General features: G+C 34.7%; 2 protein-coding genes across 3 annotated transcripts; both read right to left on the bottom strand.

Moving 5' to 3' along the window:
• Positions 1 to 514: 514 nt before the first annotated feature.
• Positions 515 to 10372, bottom strand: LOC142637445 (uncharacterized). Of its 2 annotated transcripts, none has more exons than XR_012844642.1 (2): positions 8941 to 10372; positions 515 to 916 (listed from the first exon to the last, which is right to left on the bottom strand). XR_012844642.1 is itself a non-coding variant. In XM_075811723.1 (2 exons), the coding sequence occupies exon 1, from the start codon at positions 4915 to 4917 to the stop codon at positions 4042 to 4044; it is 876 nt and encodes a 291-aa protein (XP_075667838.1). In that variant the 5' UTR covers positions 4918 to 5730; the 3' UTR covers positions 515 to 916; positions 4016 to 4041. The 2 variants fall into 2 exon arrangements, 1 of the variants encoding a protein (XP_075667838.1); XM_075811723.1 differs by lacking the exon at positions 8941 to 10372 and adding an exon at positions 4016 to 5730.
• Positions 10373 to 14187: 3815 nt separating this feature from the next.
• On the bottom strand, positions 14188 to 20987 carry LOC142627656 (cytochrome c1-2, heme protein, mitochondrial). Its single transcript, XM_075801533.1, has 8 exons — positions 20804 to 20987; positions 19109 to 19183; positions 18162 to 18379; positions 17172 to 17451; positions 17020 to 17091; positions 14971 to 15087; positions 14788 to 14853; positions 14188 to 14674 (listed from the first exon to the last, which is right to left on the bottom strand). Exons 2-8 carry the CDS (start codon positions 19163 to 19165, stop codon positions 14558 to 14560), a joined length of 927 nt encoding a protein of 308 aa, XP_075657648.1. The 5' UTR covers positions 19166 to 19183; positions 20804 to 20987; the 3' UTR covers positions 14188 to 14557.
• Positions 20988 to 22318: the final 1331 nt, after the last annotated feature.

The raw sequence follows: 22318 nt of genomic DNA, 5'->3' as shown, positions 1-22318 counted from the left end.
ACTTCCATGATCAAGACAAATCAACTTAGTTGATATGTTATAGTCTTCGCAGATAAAACGCTCAATTTTATTACCGACTACAAACTATAATTCTGAGTTTACAAAGAACTTGTGATCTATATCTTTTATAACTAAATCACATAAATCACATACTATACATCTCGTGGACTATATGATAATGTCTAAATATTCATGTTACCATTATTTTAGATTAAAAAAAAAATTTATTAATCACAACATTAAGTCATACATTGTATCATACAACAGGATTTATGGGCACTAATCCTAACAATGATTTTGTAAGAAACCTTCTTTTTCTTTAAAAAAAAAATTGTTTTATGATTTCAAAAGGGATAAGATCGAATAAAATTTCATTATCTCACTAAAGAGTTTTATTTGCTATTCCATAAACTTCAGAAATCATGTGTCTTGATTTTTTTTTTTCTCATTTTAAACTTTAGTTATTTAAAGGAAATAAAAAAAAATTATATAATAAGTTGTAATTGATAGAGCATAAAGTAGAATAAGGGAGGATTTTCATTTCATATAAGTACGATTCAGAACCATTCCTTCTAAACCGTGCTTTAGATAACATACGATACTTGTTATGCTACATATTGTCAATATTTTTGTCACTGGATATCCAGTCTCTAATCCGCAACATCTTGAACTGCTCAGAAGTTAACCACTCCCCATCCTTCCTCTTGTTGGACATATGCCTTTTCTCTCACAAACTTAGCAACTAAGTCGCTTTAATTGGTAAACTTTATTTTTATTGAGGCTTGCGCTTACTCCGAATCCGGGTACACGTTTTGCCATGGGAAACAAGTCTTGATGCAATACAATATGTACACTTTCTAGATTCACAGAGTCACAGTATATGTTCAACTCTTTGACCTTTGGTAGTCGAGATCACCTTGTTACATAAATCGAAATGGTTAAGAGACAAATACATATAATTGGAAAACTTAAAAGGATATTATTAAAAGTACTACTACCCAACACGGAAAGAAGAGAGAGTGAGAAGATGAGCACAATTAAGGGATGGGGAGAAAAAAGGAAGCTTGTTAAAGCTTAAAGTAATGGCACTAAACAACAGTAGGCGTTCGCAGTGGTAAGGTTTCATCCAATGGGGGAGTTCATTTCAATAGAATCCAACTAAAATTGTAATCTGCAGAATAAAGTGAGTCAGCAGGGGACATTAACGGTCACTATGATACTAAGCATTTGCTTCTTTAATGTTTATATCGTCTACATTCACATTCCATTGTGTTAGTGGTCCATATATAGTCCATACTCTATAATATATAATATCATGTCTGAATATGCTTGCGAAATTGGTCTCCGTTTCTATCTATTCGATGAGTTATATGTTTATACTTTTTCTGCATACATATTCTTTTACATTCTTAATTTTTTTCCTCTTTCTTTGTTGTCCACTCTTGAGTCTCGACATTCAACTCTTTGACATGACACTAGATAAAGGAGAGAGAGTGAGGAGCCAATCCCAAATAGTCGGAACATATAAGGCTTAGCTGTTTTTAGATTCCATGTTTTAAGAATATGGTATTTTATAATTCAATATAACCTTAATGGTCTTGTCCATATATAGGCAAGCAACAATGAATGGTTGTTAATAAAAATGTCCCCAAATACTAAAGTGATAATGGTCGGCTATGCCGAGGAAGGATTTATATTTAATTGAGAAGAATAGAATCAGTCTATTAGATCTTTTATACAGTCAATTAAGTGTTCCTTTAGCACAATATATTTAGCTTTTTGTCGATTGTTTTTTGCAATAGACACTAAGATCACAATTTTATTAATTGACCAGGCAACCATGTATGTCTTGTCTCCCAAGCTTAAAATCAACTTCAACTTCAACTTGGTTTTATTTATTTATTTATTTTTTTTTTTTGTTAAGTACATTTCGAACCCTAACCTAATCCATAGCGAGGACTGTACGTAATTGAGTCGAATTAATTCAAACTCATTATCAATCTCAATTACTTTTTGAAGTTTGGTTTATTTATTCTTCAAGTAAACTCAGGTTTGTTTAGTGAATTGTTTGTTTAACTTATTCTTCTATCATATAAAATAACCAGTAAACTTGACTAAATTTTGTCTCTCTCCATCATCATCAATTTCAAAATGATCTAGTTTCTTAAACTCGCCTTTAGTTGTAGTTTTTTGGCATAATGCTTTGTACCATTCTCCATGAATACTTGTATTTTTATTTGTACTATCTATTAATCCAAGTGCATTACTAACCCCATAAGCTTGTTCTCTACTCTACATATATTCAAGTCGACTCAAGGGTACTCAACAATAAATAAATAAATAAAATAATCCACGGGAAATCTTTGTCGTTGAAAGACTAATATATATGTCCTTTTTTTTGTTGCAAAATGGACAATCTAGCTAATATATATACATAAACACTCTCTTAAACTTGGCTTATTTAATTCTTCTAAAAAATAATTATGAATCAAGCCTTAAAAGTGGGCTTGAGTATGATTTGTTTGCTAAACAAACTAATATAAATAAGCTTGTTCCTTAAACAAGCCTAGAGTTATTTATGAAGATTTTGGTTTATTTACAATCCTACAATAGTTAGGTGCCCCTAAACCCTAAGGTAAAGTCCTTTTGTGAAACTTAAAAGTATTAGAGTTTAATAGGAATAATATTTAAACTTTTTGAAATCATAGTGGTAAAGTTTCACTCAGAATATATTATATATATTTATAATTTTAATTTACTTAAAGTGAAATACATGGTAAAAACAGGTTGTACAACTTATAATACTCACATTAAAAGTCAAATGGCATAAACACGATATAACACCCAACTTTTATTATTTTATATATAGCATTTCTTGCCTTCTCACTTGTTAATCTACATCCACGATCATGTAATAGTTAGGCACTTGCTGTTTCTTACAAGTTAATTAGTCTGATGAAACTATTATACTTCAGCTATCTCAGTTCAATTCTTTGTAATGACTTTACCTAGGATATCTCAAGTTTTTTTTTGCCCCTAAATCTTCACTGGATTGTCACATTATTATTGCCCAATAATAGTAAAATTTACTCCATAAATACATTTTGGTTTAGTCCTCCCTAACTTAAAAAATCTTACATATGGTTCCAAGATTTCACTCCTCGCTATAAATGAGCTTCTATATTATAGCCCTTTTTCTAAAGTTCTCAACTAGCTAAGAAGTAAGAAGCAGGAAAATTACAAGAAGTTCATTACTCTTCCTACAGTAGCATAGAAAAGGTGCACAATTCTTTCAGGAGAATCAATTAAGTTGCTAGCTTGATACTAATATACTTAGTGATCGTGCACAATGCAGATCAAATGCAACGCATTATGTATCATTTTCTCTAAACATACGGTCTACGTACATATACCTAGTTTTTTTTTTTTTTTTGGTGATAATTTACGTGTACCCAGTTGAATTTGTAGACGTAGTTCAAACGGTGATAATGGGACTTAGTTGAAGGCTTTGAAAGCTCTTTAGTAGTAGTTGTAGACTTGTAGTTATTCTAGTTTTTTCCTTGGCTGGATCTAGTTCGTATTTGTTATAGCAGAAGTCACTGTTGTGTTTCGTTGTTTTTTGTTTAGTTATTGCTTTATCCACCTCCTGCCAATAAAATAACAGCTAAAGAAGATAAAGGCAAATGCTTTAAATTTTATCTAGGTAAGGGCAAAACCACACGGCTCCCACCATCAGTTGTGATGCAATGCAAATACAATCACTCTCCTATAAACTACTATTGCTTAGTCACTCCATAAATATACTAAAAAGGCATTAATTTAGAGTGTTTGGATAACTAGGATCCGACTTATACACACTATTTGATAAGGACAATAATATTGTTTCAACGCTTATCCATTTGGTGCTCACTTCCTCGTAGGTATATATATATAATAAGCTAAACATAGTAATGTCACAAAGAACCATATCAATAAGTAGGAAAAGGCCTCAACATTAATACAGAGCAACCAATACCTGAGAGATTTTTGTTTTTTCTATAATCAACGGCCCAAACTGAGGGCAGCTTCAACGTCGAGCCTCCATGCAAATCCTCCACCGTCCATTCCCCACACGTCACAGGGCACTATCTGAGAGCACTTATTATCCTTCTTCTCCGTCCCACACGTGTGTTGCAGCTTAACTTGGCACGTAAATGCTTCTGCTTCGTGCAAGTACGGCAACTTCTCTTTCCCAACCAACCAAACCATTAACATCTTATTATTACTATTCTCAGCTGACTGCCTGTCATTCTGCTCCTTCCTCACCACCATCCTCTTAAATGCCCTATTCACCCACGTCACCCTATCGAAACCGTCCGATACGAAGCCCGGACACGTGTCCTCCTCCAGATTCCTCATCCTCTCCTCGTCTGTGCTCCCTAGCTCCCCCACACCCATGCACAAGTCTGTCACACTCTCCACCGTCACCCACGACTCCACCGCCGCCGTCTGATCCTTCTCATCAGCACTCACAGTCACAGTCACAGTCGCGCCCTTATTATCATCAAACTTATTCAACCACATCGGCAGTTCTGGTGGGTCCCCATTTCCCTCATCATCAATGTTACACCAAGATCCACTCTCCGGCGATTCATTCCGTTCACTTTTCTCAGGCAAAAGTTGCAGAGTCACCGCTCTCTTTTCCAACTCCAACGACCCTTCTTTCTTTTCTTCCTCCCCTATCTTTCTCTCTCTCTTGTATCCACTACCGTTACTACTACTGCTACTATTATTCTTCCGAACCCTAACGTACTTTCTCTTCGTCCTTCCTTTTGCAAACAAAGCGTTCTTGTTATCCATCGATGACCCATCTGAGCCGGACCCTCCGGCGGCCGGTTTCGGAGCAATCGGCCGGAATCTAAGCATTACCCGATTCATTATACCTCCTTATCCTACGCAATCCACAATCAACAACAACAACAACACTAACATCTCTGTCTCTCTCTTTCTCTATCTAACTCTCTGTGTGTGTGTCTCTCTCTCTCTCTCTTTGTTTTGAGAGCTCAGGCGATAATCATAGCGCGTGTACAGTGTCCTAGCGTGAAACAACACGTGTCTAGGGCTAACGATAAACAGTGAGAGGAAGTGATTGGTTAAATTTTACGAGGTGGGTCCAGATGAAAAGTACCGGATCTAGCGTAATTGAGCGCTGCGGTCTGGTCCCACATGGGGTGAACCAATGAGAGAGGAGACAGTGTCCAGCACTGCCGAAAGGAGGGGTACACGTGGTCTGCCTAGGACCTATACTGAAGTGGAAAGGCCTTTTCGGTTGGTTCGAGAAAGTGCACACGTGGTTTCCTTTTATTAGCTACGAACAACTCAAATTCGGGGTTTTTGAAAAATTTTAGGGACCGTGAACTTTTTATGTGCACTCGCTTTTGAGTTGTGTGAGATACACATATTTATGCGACAAATTATACTGGCTAAGGATACATATAAAATGACAACTTTCTACTTATGATAATGATGAGGGATAAAAATGTAATGGTCTATCATTCAAAACTTGCCCATGATAAGTTATGACAAAAATTATGCTATTTTATGTCGTTAGCATTACACATGACAAATTAGGAGTGATAAAAATGTGATGATCTCTCATTCAAAATTTATTATATGACAAATTATGGCAAAAATTGTACTATTTTATGTTGCTAACATTACTTATTATACTATTCTTTGGGATCATGTTACTTGTTCAATATTCTAATTAAAGACTTTTATTTATTTAAAATTGCTGAGTTAGTTTAAATGTCTTTCTTTATCATAAATTAACTCAAAATTTTTAAATAGAAGAGTGTTTTAGTAGAATAGTAGAGAAGTGATATTATATAATTTCTCTATTTATACAGGAGGAGGAATGAGATTTAGGAAAAAATACAGTTTATGCTAATAAAAAAATTAAGCAAAAATTAACTAAAGTTTTAAACAACTAGCAATGTTAAGCAGCGGAAAGTTTAAGTTTTTTTTTAATGTAACGATAAACGATGGAACGTCATAACTGATAACCATATATAAATTTCTCGAGATAGGTTGTTTGGGAACCAATGGAGACGCGGTGGCGGTGAGTGTGGGCTAAGTTTTATTGGTTAGCGTTGATTGGTGACTGTACGCTGAGGACGCGTGGTTGGTCGGATGAGTGGTGCGGATCAGGGAAGAGATTTTTTGATGTGGATTGGGGGTTTTCATAAAAAGGATTCATTGGAGCTCAGTGGATTGGATTGGTTTCTTACTGACCATTGTAAATTGGATTGCCTCCCTTACCTACTGCCACGTGTTATGATAAACAATGCTACAACGCAACAACTCTCTCTCATTGTCACTATATTTTTCATAGTCGGTTGAATTAGCAATATTTTGTTGATTCTTATTTGGGTTGATTACTGATTCTCAAAAAAAAAAAAAAAAAAATTGTGATGATTACTAACATAAGTTTTTTTATTAATTATTTATCGGTAAATTTAACCTCACATTTTTATTTACTAATAACTACACATCACATTATCACACATTTTGTTACAATATCCCATGTGACAAACAATAAGTGATGGAGAAAAAATGTTGGTTTATGTGATAGTGACAGACAACTAATCATAATTTATTACATAAGACAATTGTGTGAGAGTGTGTATGGTATTAGCATTACTGTATTAACTAATAATAGATAATTGAATTTAAGTTTTAGAAAAGAAATGGAAATATTCATTTGTTTTGAACTAGCCTTGACTTCTTCTTTTTTTTTTTTTTTAAGTTAAGAGTTAATAAGAGATAATAAATTAGAGTTAATTAATGATAGAATCATGTGAGTAAATTGTAAAAGAAGTACTAAAATATTTTATGCTTGTAGCTTAGTTATATCAGTAGTTTTTTTTATTATATAATACAAGATAGAAATTCAATAACTTTAATCTAATCTAAGTGTATATGTGTGTGAAACTCTCTCTTGGAGATTTAAACCTTGACCCTTACCTCTCACACCCCACGACCATTTATATTTGTGAAGTGACCATCGCGTCATAGATACGCAGTAATATATTAGTAGTATTACTCATGATTGAAATGAGTTACATTTTTTAGGCTCTTTTTTTTATCTGTATTCTACATATTTTCTTCTATTGAAATAATTTTTTAATATAACTAAGACAATAAAAGAATAACTAAAATTTTATTGTGTATCTATTATCTAAGGACTGATAACTTATTGTGATATATATATATATATATATATATATATATATATATATATATAAAAGATTTTGCTAATGTGTGCCCTTAGGGCACACAATAGTTAATCACTTTTGGAAATATTTTATCAAAATTGAAAAAATATTAACAATTTTTTCAGTTCTCAAGAGAATGTTTCCAAAAATAGATAGCTTAATGTGTGCCCTAAGGGCACACATTAACCGAACCCATATATAAAATGAATAAGTTCAATAAAATTATAGTTACACCTTTAAAAATGAAACTTTAAGTTTATCTGGATTAGTGGTAAAAATCTCTTGTGAATTTGAATCTGAACTTTTCATACATAGTGACTGTAAACACATAATAAAACATAAAGTATTGGAATGGAAATGCACTTCATTTAAGAATAGGTTCTATGTTACCCTTCAAGCTCAGCTCAATGTCCTCAAATTTACTTTCAACAAACAAATATTCAATATTTATAAACAATGTATCTGATTCTTGTGTGTAACACAACATTTATATGCATCATAAGGATTTGCTAGCTACAGTTGCCCTATTTATTAGCATTATAAAACTAGGCTTTCAACATTAATATGTTCGGTCGTGTGTGTATTAAGATCTAAATGCTTTGGAATCCAATGCAGACTATTTTCATAGTATGGCTGATTTCTTCTCCTTTCTCTTTCAATAAAGTCTATCAGGGGTTTAGTTCCAGTCTCTCCCGACACTTCAAAGTTTACAATTTTTCCCTATTGGCCTGGTCAACAAAGGTAATCTAGTCTTCTTTCCAATGCATATTCAGGAACGTACTAATCAATACTTTTCAGTTATTTGTTTTACAGTAATACTTTTCTAAATTTTATCTTTACTTTAAAGTTAAAAAGTACATTACATCACTGGTAACTTGTTTAAAAAGATTTCTACAAAAGTAAACGAAACACATTTTAAGACATTCATTTTATAATGCTATTTCATTTGAAATGATGTTTAATAAAGTAAGTGATAAACAGTTAAAAGGAGCCTATATTGCTGTATCATTTAAAATTTTTCACATTTGGGAATAGTTCATTTTCTTCATTACTCTACTGAATGTGCGTCCTATAATAATTTCAAGCACAATTATTTTCTATGATACTCTTGAAAATGTCTGTCCTATATTCTAGCAGAGTTTATATGTCACGCCTTTTCATGCTGGTAGCTAACCTTCAAAAAGGTTTATAAATGGTTGGTGTCTATTTGAGAATCTTCTGTACATTTCACAACTCACATGCATAGACATTGTTGTTTTCTTCGTTCTCAAAAAAAAAAAAATAATAAAATAAAATCATTGTTGTTTTTTCACTCAATAGAAGAATAATTTTCTTGTAACCAATTTGACTTGTAATGAAAAGGTGACCCATTGGAGTTTTCCTAAAACCCTTACGTGGCAATTAAAGCAGAGACCACCTAATCAATTATTTCAACCTCAATATCACCTAATGAGGTATATATATAACCTACCACACATTATTGTTGATGATTTTATGTAAAATTTTCTTTTTTTAGTTTTAACAAATTATTCCTCCCCAGCCACAATAAAAGCAACACTTAAAAGTCTAAAGCCCTTCCTTTTTAAAGTTTTAAACCGATCTGGATGCACTCTCCTAGTTATTATTATAAACACTTATGTTTTATATTCAATTCCTTTAGAAAACTACCAAGAGAAAATAGTACCTGAGACTGAGAGAGAGCGATCACACTTCTCTTTTTTTATTTGATAATAGTATAACTTTCTTCACATTTTCAAAGACCCAAACTGAGCGCAGCCTTGACATCTAACCTCCATGAGAACCCACCACGGTCCATTCTCCACACATCACAAGGCACCACCTTTGAACGCTTCTTCTGGTTCCGCCACGTGTGCACTAGTCTCACCAACCCTGTAAACGCTTCTTCGTTATTATTATAGGGCAGCAACAGCAACTTCACTTTATTATTCACCACCAACCTCACCAGAAAATCACAGTACTCCGGTGACTGACCGTCACAGTTCTCCAATTCCTTCATCACCATCCTCTTGTACGCTTCGTTAACCCACTGTACCCTGTTCAAACCGTCTGATATAAACCCCGGACACGTGTCTCTCTCCAGATTCTTCACTCTCTCTACGTCCGTGCTCCCCAACCCACGTACATCCATGCACGTGTCTGCCACGCTCTCCACCGTCACCCACGACTCCACCACCCTCGTCTGACCCATCTCCACCGTCAGATCTGACCCCCCAACACCACCCTCCACGTTATCAACCACCACCAGATCATTATCAACCTCAACCCCAACTTTCTCAGCCGTAGGATCAACCGGATCTTTCATTTCAGCTTTCTCAGGCAACAATTGCAGCGTCTTCAAAACCCCATCTTTGCTTTCTTCCTCAGAAACCATTTTCTTACATCCATTCATACTATTCTTCCGAACCCTAACGTACTTTCTCTTCGTCCTTCCTTTCGAAACAACAGAGTTCTTCTTCTCTGTCACCATATAGCTCGAACTTGAACCGTATGTCACCGGTTTCGGTGCGATCGGCCGGAATCTTAGCATTTCTCGGCTCACCATCATCATCTTATCTGGCTTCCCAGTACTCCCTAGCCCTAGGCTTGCCATGTGCCACTCTTCTCCACCGTCCATCACTCTCTCTCTCTCTCTCTCTCTCTCTCTCTGGTGTGTATCTTTGTGTCTGTGTGTGTCTCTCTCTCTGTGTGGCTTTCGGAGCTGAAGCGATATTGATAGCGGCAGTACGGAGAGGGTGGGTTAGGAAACACCACGTGTCTAGGGCAACAACTGAAACAGTAAAAGATCACCTGATTGGTTAATTCTATTTTAGCGGTGGGACCCAAATGGAAACAAAAGTGGCGTATCTGGGAAGAGCAATTTGGGACTGTGATTGGTGTGAGAAATATAAACCAATCAGAGCTGAGAGAGTGTCCAAAGCACTTTTGGGAAAGAAAGGGACACGTGGGCTTACCTAGGTTGCAGCATAATTTCTTTTCCAGTTTAAGTGGAAACACTTTTGGAAAAGGTTTCAGAATGCTAACACGTGGTTGATTTTTACTTGCTCTCAACAGTAAATTCGGTTCCAAACTATTGGATATTCTTTTGAAATTTTAATAAACGACCCACACAATAATATACCATTTTAAAAAAAAATTATATTTAACTTTTTCAACATCAATAAAATTTTTTTCAAAAATAGATGGTTTGATCAAATTCTTTCATTAAGCCGAGTCTTTTTAAAATAAATTTTAAATTCTCTCAAATTTGACCTTTGGGGCGTGAGATACACTTCCCTGATATTTGCTTTAACTGGGCTATTGTTATTGGTGGAGTTCATCACTTGTTTGTGTGTGTATGTGGACTTTGTTTCTTGAATGTTTGTGTAGCTTAAAACTATTTGTTTTTTTATTCTTGAACTACGAGCGAGAGTTTTTTGTTTTTAATTTATTGTTATTTCAGGTTTTCTTTTTGACTTTTGGGTTTTACAAGGATTCTAAACCTTATTCTTCTTCTAAGATGGACAGAATCCGACAATGTTATGAGAACACAAAGCTCTTGATAAGCTAGGAATAATATTGAATTATTATAATAAAAATATTTCGTCCACAATAATTTCATAATATTTTTAATCACATATAACAGTTATTAGCAACTTGTTACTTATGAGTTATAATTATGGTGAAAATATTGTAAACATAACATATTTCTCTTATGATAAACAAGTTATTGCGAAGAGTTTTATACTTCAATAATATAATCATTTTTATTTTATTATGGTAATCGAAATTCCTCTCCTCATCTCTATCTCTTAATTGAAAAACAATTTCTTTCTCCTCATTTTTATAACCATCTAATTATCAACCATAAAAAAACACAACTTGTAATTCATGTAAGAATGAGACCATCTATCATAGTTTACCTTTTTGTTTGTTAATTATAAGAATATTGGGGTTAGGCTAATTGCACTTTGATTTGTTGGTATCCTTACTCTTGTGGTGGGCATGTTTTCGAGATTCAAGTTCGGCGTCTGTCTTTTCTTAGATAATTAAAGAATAAAAAAGCAGAAGGGTTAGAAACTTATAATTGCTTAACAAGAAAAAGAAACATATAATTATAAAAAAGCAGAAGGGTTAGAAACTTATAAAAAAGCAGAAAAAAAAAATCTCATCTGCTATTGCACTGCCAAATTTCTTTTTCTACCAATAAGCAATTTGACCTGCCATGTCAATGTCATATGGAAAGATGATCAAGTATTCTCGTATAATAGTCTCAATTTATATTATTGCAGGATAACAGTACTTGGTTATTTCTCCATGACTTTATTATTATTATTATTATTATTTTTTATCCAGTTAACGAATAATTAGGTTTTTGTTAATGAATTATTTTGAAAGAAAAAATTAATATCATTTTTATAGAAAATATAAAAAATTAAAAAAATTAATTTAAAAAAAAAATCTAAAAATACTTTTTAAATCAATTCCTTTAAAGTATCGGATAACTTTTATTTTTCATATTTTTTAAACATTTCCTAGATTATTTTGATGGAGTAGCACAGTTTAGGGGAGCTTGTCAATGAATATAGGAACCTTTTTTTTTTTGCTGAATCAATGAATATAGGAACTAGTGTCAACAATAATGCTTTGATTAACAAATCGATGCCAATTTATTGGTCATCACCCTAGGAATTCAACTTTATTCCAACTTCCTTGTCAATGATTTTCATTATTGTATATGTTGCGTTGTCAAGTCTCGATTGTACTACTTTCCTAACAAATAGAAACTTGTATATCTTATCTGGTCTCCACACGCAAATATGATACCATTTAAGTCAATAATTATTGCAGTAGTTAAAAAATTTAATAATCACAAAGTCTTTGTACTCTTATACCGACGGTAAATTGTAAAAAGTTGGATTGATTAGTCTTAGATTCGGATCTTAATAAGTCACAAGAAGGAATTTAAAAAATAAGAGAAAAGAGATTGGCCATTTGGCTATTGGAGAGGGAAGGAAGACTTAGCTGAAAAGAGAGAACCAAAGCATACGGAACTCACTTTTTTCAATTTAATTTGTGATTGTGAGTGATATCTGGCTTATATTGTTTGACATGATGCATGTACCAGCTTTATTGTTGAATGAGAGCTATCGGTATTTTCAGTTATTTTAATGGAATATTGTAAGACACTGCGAGTGGCTCATATTTTCTGGAGCATCCACATCTACTCCTTTCAGGCTCTGTGTCTCCATTCTTTCAATTCTGCCAATCTGATAGGCTCGCCCAGCCAAAATAATTAAATCTGATAGGCTCCTATTATTTCGAGGACGCTAAGAGATGGGATAGCTTCTTTTGTCCTTTTGGGGTCCTAGCTGAAAAGTTTCTCTCTCTCTCTCTCTCTCACCTATCAGATAGTTTTTCGGCCCATTTGATGGTTTACCTAACCTTTTTTTGGAAAAATCATAGAAAGTTAGAAACTCCATGACCCAATAGAAAGGCTTATCCCAATTACCCACCCATGGCCTGTAGAAAATCCTGACTGATCACCTTTACGAGTTTAGGAGTTATAGATTCAAGCAATGATAAGATCCAGTATTAAATTGTGGATTCTGAGTAATGAAAAATCTCATTGTTACTTAGACAGTCCCACATCACACGCAATTTAAAAAAAAAATAAAAATAATCCACATCATCGCACATCAAATCGGCCTTTCCACCATTTTTGTAAGGAAGAAAGCCGAATAAGTGGACTTCCTGGCCTGTATATTACGGGACATACTGGGTCTTTCGGGTTTGCAAGGCGATACCTTCAGGCCATAAACATGAGTTTCTTCCCAACCCGATTTATGGCCTGTTTGGATGTTTAAAAAAGGAGGGGGAGTAGAGTAGAGGGAAGGGGAGTAATTCAATTACCTTGTTTGGGAGTTTTTTAAGGAAGGAGGGGAGGGGTTTGGAGGGGTTTGAAAGGGTTTCAACTACCTCCAACCCCTCATTTTTTATTCCCCCAAATTGGAGAGATTTGGAGGGAGAGTAGAGCACATAAAATTATTGATAAAGTAAATTACCTAATTTATCCTTATTATATTTATAAAATTACAATGTTAAAAACGAGGGAATGATGCTTACTCCCTTCCCCCTTACTAATTATAAAAACATTCAAACAAGGTGGAGGGTAATCATTCTCCTCTACTCTCCTCCCCACTACTTTCCTCCCCTCTACTCCCCTCTACTCTCCTCCCTCTCTAAACTCCCAAACATGCCATTAAGGACCAGTAACAATCGCATTGGAGGAGAGATGACGCAAATTCCGAATTTGATAGCATTTCGAAAGTATATCCTAAGGATGGCACTATCCTCATTTTTCACAGTAGCTTGATTTGCTCACCCACTACTATCCTCTCATGAAGTGCCACAAGTGGTATCCCAATGTGAGTTCCAATTGATAAAGAGGGGTTGGTGCTATTATTAAAGACACCAAAATCAGTGTGGAATACAGTTCCCTCCATTCAATCATAAAAACAATATTAACGTGGAATCTCGTTCCCCTCGCATGAGTCAGTCACAAATCACAATCACTGTGACTTTAGAAAAGGAAATCCAAACCAAACATTCTTGTTCCTGAGTGCTGAAGGCCCTCATTAGTCATTACCATGAAAATGAGACAGACCTGCACCCTTTTTTTTTCCCCGAAAAGCCCCTGTTAAGTTAAAGTAATGATAATAATGGAAATGTCCCAACTCTTTAAGTCTGAACCCGCATGGACAGGAACATGAAATCTAAAATGTATGAATTCTTGAAAAACCAGCCAAAACTATAAAGATTTGAAGCCAGGTATTATTTAACGTTGTAGTAGCGTATTATGACCTTATCAACTGACTAAACATCAATCTAGCGAAACACCGATTCATGATATGTAAAATAGCAGAGACATCACTTGTTTTTGAATGGGGGATATTGCCCATTGCTCCTCACTTTTCTTATATCACTGATTGCGTTGCAAAAACCCCCAAAATAAAATGACAATTTTTTAACAAATTTTGAATACTACAATCCACCCTGGATAATTTGGAACTCATACAGAAACTCAAGCAAAACTAAGAGTCCGTAGACCACAATGGCAGATCATGTATATGGAGTAGCTTATTTTTATCTCAAACTCAAAAAAGGATCTTCAGGTCACTCCATTAGCAATTTACCAATTGGAGCCAATTTAACATGGCAAGAAAAACCTAGATCTGATTCATAATTATTTTCGATTGAAGTTGCCCCCTCAAAGCAAAGGTAGAATGGAAAACAGATGGAAGCTAATTGACAACATCAAGAACCAGCTTGCGAGACTTAAGAACAGACCACTTCATGCGACGGTAATAAGCAGCTTGTAGTAGCGCCAGTGACAGTACGAATATCCATTTAAATCCCATCTACATTTGAACATGCAAAATGTCAACATCCAAAAAATAAAACATAAGTACAAACTGGCATAAACAAAATATTGTATTTCACATTATGAAAAACATGATTTAGCAGCACATACCAATTTCCTCTCTTCCATTTCAGGTTCTGCAGCCCATGACAAGAATGACACAACATCTTTCCCCATCTGCATCCCAGCATGAAAGAAGAGTGAGCTTTATTCTCAAGAAAACATTTGATAATGAGCACTTACAGCAAGGAGCTTCTTGTTACTCAAGGTAGATATGTTAAGGGGTAGACAAACCTGAGCTTCTGTTGCAGGGGTACCATCCTCATACTCAACAGCACCATCATTAAGCATTTTAGGCATAGCAATTGCTCCCCCAGGAAAATAAGGATTATAATGCAAGCCCTCCCGAATCTACAATACAAATACCAGTTAAAATTGCTATGCAGTTAGAAGGTTTTACACTGCAAAAATTCCAATGGACATAAATATTCATAAACGTTAATGGGAAGCCAGATGACATCCGTGACATATAAGACATCACTCCACCCATAATTTGCATATCATCTTTAGGATTAATGCAAATAAGACAACCATATACAGTGAGAAACAAAGCAAACCACCAATGGTGACTATAATCTAGAGGATGCAATGAAAGATACTATAATAAACTAATGGCGAAAATGCACTTTTGGTACCTACATTTTGGGGCGATTCTCAATTTGATCCCTAAATTGATTTCGCTCCTAAGTCAGTCCCTGATTTCAAAAAATCGATTTTATTTTGGTCTCTGCCGTCAAAGCCAGAAACAGAAAAAGCTGAGATGGCAAACGGAATGCACAGTGTGCACAGTAAATGCTGACGAGGCTATTAAAATAATAATAATAATAAAAAAATTTACTTCTCATTTTTTAAATGCCATGTCAGATTTTAATTTTTTTTAAATCCACCTCAGAATTTTTTTTTAAGAAAATTAAATTTAAAGAGAAACCTTAAATCTAATTAATTTAAAATTCCATGTCAAACAATTAAAAAAAAAAAACATCAATCTAATATTTATTTTTACTTTATTATATATTTCTTAATTTCCCCTCCCCAGTGTGAGATCAGAATAAGAACCATTCCAAAATCCCTACACAGAGTCAAGAGAGAAATCGAAAAGGCCAAAAAGAAAGAAAACCCATCTCGTTCAAGACTCAGTGAGTCAGCCATCGAGTCGACAGCCGCCGTGGAGGAACTCAACAACCGCACCTTGTGCTCGCTAACAAGCTCTTCCTCCTGAGGCACCGGATGTCACCGATTTGGTATTAGAGCCCAGATCAGTGGTTGTGAAGCCAAATAAAACAAAACTCTCTTCGATCCACCCAGAAACCCACCTTGTTCCTCCTGATCGAGTCCATGAATTCCTTGGAGACTCTCTTCATATCGTCGTGCATGTCCTGACCGAGTCCAGTCCAGAGAACTCTCTCTCTGACCTGCTTCTCAAAAAAAAAAAAAAAAACTCTCTCTCTGACCTGGGTTTGTTTTTCCCTGTTGGTGTTGGTTTGTTTTAAATTTTTGGGTTTGGTTTTTACATGTGGGTTTGATGATTTTTCTAGGTTGGAGGTTTGATGATTTTTCTAGGTTGGTTTTTTCACGAGGGTTTGATGTTGGAGGATTTGGTGGAGGATAGGGATTTTGTATGAATTTTTGCATCATTATTTGCTAAGAAAATACAAGAAAATAAAATCCTAGATTATTTTAATTTTCATGTTGCTGTTGTTTTTTTTAATATTATTAAATTATTATTTTTTAATTAGATTTTTTTTATACTTTTTTTTATTAATTTAAATGCTGATGGGTCATTTTAAATGTTGACATGGCATTTAATAAATGCTAAATAAAATTTTTCAATATTATTTTAATAGCCATGTCAGCATTTACTGTGCACACAGTGCATTCCGTTTGCCACCTCAGCTTTTTCTGTTACGGGGTTGACAGCAGGGACCAAAATAAAATCGATTTTTTGAAATCCGGGACTATTTTAGGAGTGAAATCAATTTAGGAACCAAATTGAGAATCGGCCCAAAATTTAAGGACCAAAAGTGCATTTTCGCCTAAATTAATTCTCCTTTCCATACTGTTACACTCAAATCTGAGATGAAGAAGAGAAGCACAAGATACATCTTGCACCAAAAGAAAGGTACTGCTAGACCACAAAAATGGATCCCTCAAAGATAGTGCAAGAGTTCACACTGGCTTTTTCAACCAAGATTACAAATATAACATTAAGATTGTGTTGACTACTTCAGACACCATTTGTTCATATCTACCATAAAAAAGTGTAGAAGAGAGAAAAGAATATACCGAAACACCAGCGGGAGGATCACGGTAACCAGTTAGAAGGGAAAACACATAGTTCTGACCATTGTGACGAGCCTGAAAGGACCAAAGGTAAGAGACTTATGGGATGAATAACATAGCTTTTGAACAAGTATTAAGCAAAAGACAGGAGTTACTTTGGTGATAAGACTTAGATCTGGAGGATAGGCCCCTCCATTAGCAAACCTAGCCGCTTGTTCATTTGAATATGGCTGAGGAAAACGATCACTGAGTTTACCAGGGCGTGTAAACATCTCACCCTCGTCATTAGGCCCATCAACGACTTCAATCTCGGCTGCCATAGCCTTTACCTCCTCTTCTGTATATGCGACACCCACCAAATCACGATATGATATAAGTGACATAGAATGGCAAGATGCACAGACTTGTTGGTAAACCTGATGACCACGACGAATCCTGCCCGACCAAAATTGGCATCAAAACACACAACATCAAAACCAGGAAAGTACATTTAATATGAAAAATTAACAACATTATGTAATTACCCACACCAAAAGGACCAAGTTTTAAAAGATTTTCCTAGGTAACTAATTATCCTTGTTCTTGTCTTCTGATATGTAAACTAATAAATTTTTTGTGCATACAGCACCTTAAGAATAGCGTTTGTATAATAAATTAGGGGTCCATGTCATCTGCTTCAAGATCAAGCAGTAATATTTAATGATTCATATATTGTTTAGTCCACCAGGAAAAAATAAACAAAAACTAAACTACTTATCAAAAAAACAAAAACTAAAATAAATTAAACTTGCCTAGGCATGATATGTGCTTCTTCAAAAAGCACTAGAAAAGTGTGCTAGAGGTGTGCTTCATTGAATGAGCTTTTACTTTGGCCAAGCAAAGTGCTTAGACCTTGAGGCTTTGAGCTTTAAGTGCTCTGAAGCACACTTTTAACAACAGTGGAAAGGCTGAAAAGAATGCCAGCCAAAGTTGAGAGGAGTTATCACCATCAATGACTCACAGAATATAGAACCCTGGTTATGTATGACTAAGAGAAAAAGGTTTCTGGTCCCAAATAATCTAGATATTCATTGAGACACATTACAAAATTAATAGTATATTGCTAGAGCAAAAAAAACAAAGTCATAGGTTCAATAAGAACTTACGAAGCATGATCATAGGAGCTGAGAATGCCCTGGTGAGGCCAGGGATAGTTAGGACAGTCTAAGCCATGTTCAGCCTCATCAGCAGATGCTGCTATTGTTCCAAAACTCAAGAGCCCTGAGATGCCTGCTCCAAGGAGTGCAAGGGCTCTCAGGGACTTCGTGCTGGAAGACCCTGCCTCTTCCTTCTTTGAGATGAGAGATGACAATAAAGGAGGGGCCTGAAAATTAACATACAGAGAAGTTTTAGCACATAATTCGTAAATTTGTTTTCAGGCATGCAGAGTTGGATTTTATAAGCGGATCATAATCTCTAAAATGCTTTTATATGATGCCAATCTACCCATAGAACATAACGAAAAGACCAAAAGAAGAAGACATTCTCCTATGTTATATATAATAAAAAAAAAAGATTTCATTCTAAGAACCAGGAGATACATATCGAAGACTTAAAAATGAAACCATTTTTTATAACTTTTTGGCCCAAGGGCAGGGAGAATGAGGATTGAAACTAGTGACCTCCACTTCTTAAGGAGTGGTCTCCAACTGATTGTGCTACCCTTGGGACAAAAATGAAACCTTTATACGAGTAAAAATCAAACAATTAAAAAACATGCTAGTATTTTGCTTAAATAGGATAACAAATAGTGGCATTACAATGTAAGCAAAAGTGAACAGATACAGGCTGGTATGAGGGAAAATCCACTATAATAAGGAACAATATCGAAGTTTCCTTATAAATATATAAACAACGTATTACCCACATGAAGTAAATGAAACTGAATGTAGAATTCACATAAACCTTATAAAAAATTCACAAAAACCTAGATTTGTAGATTTTAACACCAACGCTAATTTGGGTAATCTAAGCTGCAACTTCAGAAGCTAAAATCAGATAATGCGTAGAGAGAGCATGGGAGGAAGGAGATCAGGGATGGAAGGAAGCTTACTTTTGATCGAGATTGAAGTTTCCTTCTCAGTAACTGGTGGAACACTCCTCCAGCCATTTCAGTCAACGCTTCTGTCTATTAATTCAACCAACAAAATAGCAGAGTTACAAGCGCAAAAAAATGAAAAATAAACGTAAGCTTTAGATATTAAGAAGCTGCTATCATTGTCAAATTCCATGAAAGAATGAAATTTCTAATTATTTTTTTTTCATAATTGAAAACGACAGGTTATTGATATTTCTACATGCAGTATTTTATTAAAGACTTAAAGTTATTATTCAGAAAATAATAAGTTATTAATTAAACAAAGGATAAGATCAATTCAAACGTAGTTTATCTATTATAGAACAGACAGAATTTAAGTGGTCAAATTCAGGGCCCTTTACTCGATTGGGTTAAACTGGGAGAGAAGGGGGGTGGGGGGAGGGGCAGTAGCAGAAAACAAACATGCAAACCCAATAAAAGTGCAAATTATTCACCACATTTCCTCATGAGGAGAAACAAAGAAAGATAAATCATCTCATTAGAAGTGTTAAAAGAAAATAGCGGTAAAAATACAAAGTAACCGAAATATCAAGTATAAGAAAGATAGGTCATTGACTCCCTTGGACCAGGAGTACCAATCGATTACAAATTTGAACACATAAAAAACCCCAAAACAAGTAAACACACACACACACAGATAGCTTATATCAGCATGTAGTTTGTGTTTATCACACAAAAATGACAACAAACACCAAGAACAACGACAACAACTACAACCAAAACATCTTATAAAGTTAATTGTAACTTGAGATCAAGGAACTAGACCATGAAAACTCCAACAGGAGCAGGGGAAGAAGATTTATATCATTTATTAGCAAAAAGAAAAACTTTGTAACACTCGTAGTTCTTCAGCACACCACAAGCGTACATTAAATTGAATACAATCCGTGCATTGATAAAAGAAATCATTTTTTATTTAATTATTTTCACAGGCCAAAGTTGTCATTCTCTCCAAATTTCCAGACTTTCACCTATTTATATACCTCCCAAGCGTTGGGAAGTCCCAAGAACCAGATTTCAATCAGTAGTTAATGAAACTTATCATATCACAGGTATTTCCAGACCATGATAGATAACGAAACTATTCTCCTTCAACTCAAATCCGAAATACAATCATCAGACTTATCAAACAAACCCTCTTAGCATGCAGAGCAACATATAGGACACCAAAATACCCAAAGAGCATATACTTCTTCTTCTTCTGTTTCTTGACATATACAATTATGACACGTTTTGCCTAATTGAATCCAACACCACCAACAAAAATAAATTGTAGTAATCATTTCTCAAAAAAAAAAAAAAAAAATCATGCGTAGTGAGACTGATGCAAAAATGTAAAAACCACACAAAATCAAAAACCTAAATATCTAACAGTCTAAAACCCTATGCCCCCAAACATTCAAATCTGTTAAAACAAATCCAACGCACTAACAACCCTCACAACTCATTTTCTCAACAACAACAACAACATAAAAAAAAAGTCAAAATCCAGAGTCATTTCTCACAAAGTCAATACGAAGCTGTGAAAAGTAGTATATGATAGATTCAAAAAAGTGAAAAAATTGAAAGAAGCGAACAGATCGAGAAAAAGGAGCTTAAGAGTGGAAGACGGAAAGAGAGGAGTTGAAGTGGAAGTGGGGAGGGACTCACTTGTGAGATCGGCGAGTACTAGAGGTCAAAGACGCAGGAGCTCTCTCTCTCTCTCTCTCTCTCTCTCTCTCTATGTGGCTATCTGCTTTTGGAGATCCAACCAGGAAAGGGATGACCGGATGGGATATAAACACCAATTCTAGCTGCTGCGTTTTGAGGAAATGAGGGACAGCCAGCCAAACCCGTTGCTACTATTCCTTCTACTATCTTCTCCCACGAGTGTGCGCTTTTTGGGCCTTGGCCCTAGCTTTTGGGGTCAGGCCCATCTTTCATAATCGTTTTATTCTTTACTTTTTTTTCTTTTTTTTTTTTTGATACATTTACTCCTAATTTTAAAATATCTATATATGTCTTTTTTTTTTTCCTAATCATTCAAATTTATAACTCATTTGATTGTACAAATCATTTCTAATTTAATTTTTTCTAAACTACTCAAAGAAGTGAGTTAGGGCATAGCTTAGCATCTCAAGTGATTAGGTGGAGACAGGGTTTGAACATGCAATCTTTAGGTCATGAGTCTAATGAATTGACCAATTCTTCTACCCCGCTTTTTTTCCCTCTCTTTCTTTCACTATTCCCACCTAAGTCCCGGATTTGGCTGCCTGGCTGGGATAGAACTAGTGCGTAGTAAGCGGCGACGACATCCCCTTCTTCGAAACATTCACAAGAGTTGTCTTCTATTAATTAGATTACACATATCTAGTTCACACCCCCTTTAACCAATCCTTTTTTTTTCACTTTAACTTAGTTTTTTCGTAAATCTTTTAATAAAGATATTGCAATCGTGAGTTCTCTTTGGTGATGCCAATGGCTTTATTGTTCTCGGCTTTGTAATCGCATGAGCTCTGTTATCATCAATGACTCAACTCTCAGTCACAGTAGGTATCACTCATTGCTCTCAACCTCTTTCTCTCCATGTTTCTCTTCTCTATCATCATTTCATACTCTCTCACTTTATTACTCTCATCTCATTTCATTCTCCTTTCTCGTTTTATCTCTCATTAGTCCCCCTTTTTTTTTTCATTTTGTTAGTAGAAGAAAATTGTAAAATTTTTCATGTATTTTCGTTTTTTTTTATAATTTCAATATATTTAAGTTCTTTTAATAGATTTGGTATAATTTAAGTTTCTTAATAGCTATTCTAGAAAAAATTCCTAGACCTACCGTTGATATGATGCACTTAAAATTTACATTTAAACTTAAAAACATATGCAAGTGTGAGATTTAATTCATAAACAATGGGTAAAATACAATTTATCCTTTTTTTAAGTTAAGATTATATATCTTAATTTTTTCTAATTAAACAACTAAAACAAGAACTTGAGAGTTCAATTTGGGACCCTTGATAGGGGTACTTGGGTGTTGAACTCATTAATATAATGTGTGAAGTATACTTGGAGATCCCAAGTTCAATTTACCATAATATCAGTTCATGAGATTTTTGAAGTGTCTCGTGGATAAGAGGTGGAATAGTATGATCAAAGATCAGAGAATTACTTACTTCCAACAACAACA

The sequence above is a fragment of the Castanea sativa genome, chromosome 1 (genome assembly GCF_040712315.1).
Source record: "Castanea sativa cultivar Marrone di Chiusa Pesio chromosome 1, ASM4071231v1".
In the NCBI taxonomy this organism is placed as follows: Eukaryota; Viridiplantae; Streptophyta; class Magnoliopsida; order Fagales; family Fagaceae; genus Castanea; species Castanea sativa.
The sequence above is the reverse complement of the archived record's forward strand: the minus strand, read 5'-3'. Positions and strand labels throughout refer to the sequence as shown.

Excerpts from the sequence above, each read along its gene's own strand:
- LOC142627656 (XM_075801533.1), bottom strand. The coding sequence starts at position 19,165 with ATGGCTGGAGGAGTGTTCCACCAGTTACTGAGAAGGAAACTTCAATCT. Across the intron at positions 14,854-14,970 it reads CCCCTGCAACAGAAGCTCAG|ATGGGGAAAGATGTTGTGTC; the intron begins GTTTGTCTACCC and ends GCTGGGATGCAG. Across the intron at positions 14,675-14,787 it reads AAATGGAAGAGAGGAAATTG|ATGGGATTTAAATGGATATT; the intron begins GTATGTGCTGCT and ends GTTCAAATGTAG.
- LOC142637445 (XM_075811723.1), bottom strand. The coding sequence starts at position 4,917 with ATGAATCGGGTAATGCTTAGATTCCGGCCGATTGCTCCGAAACCGGCC.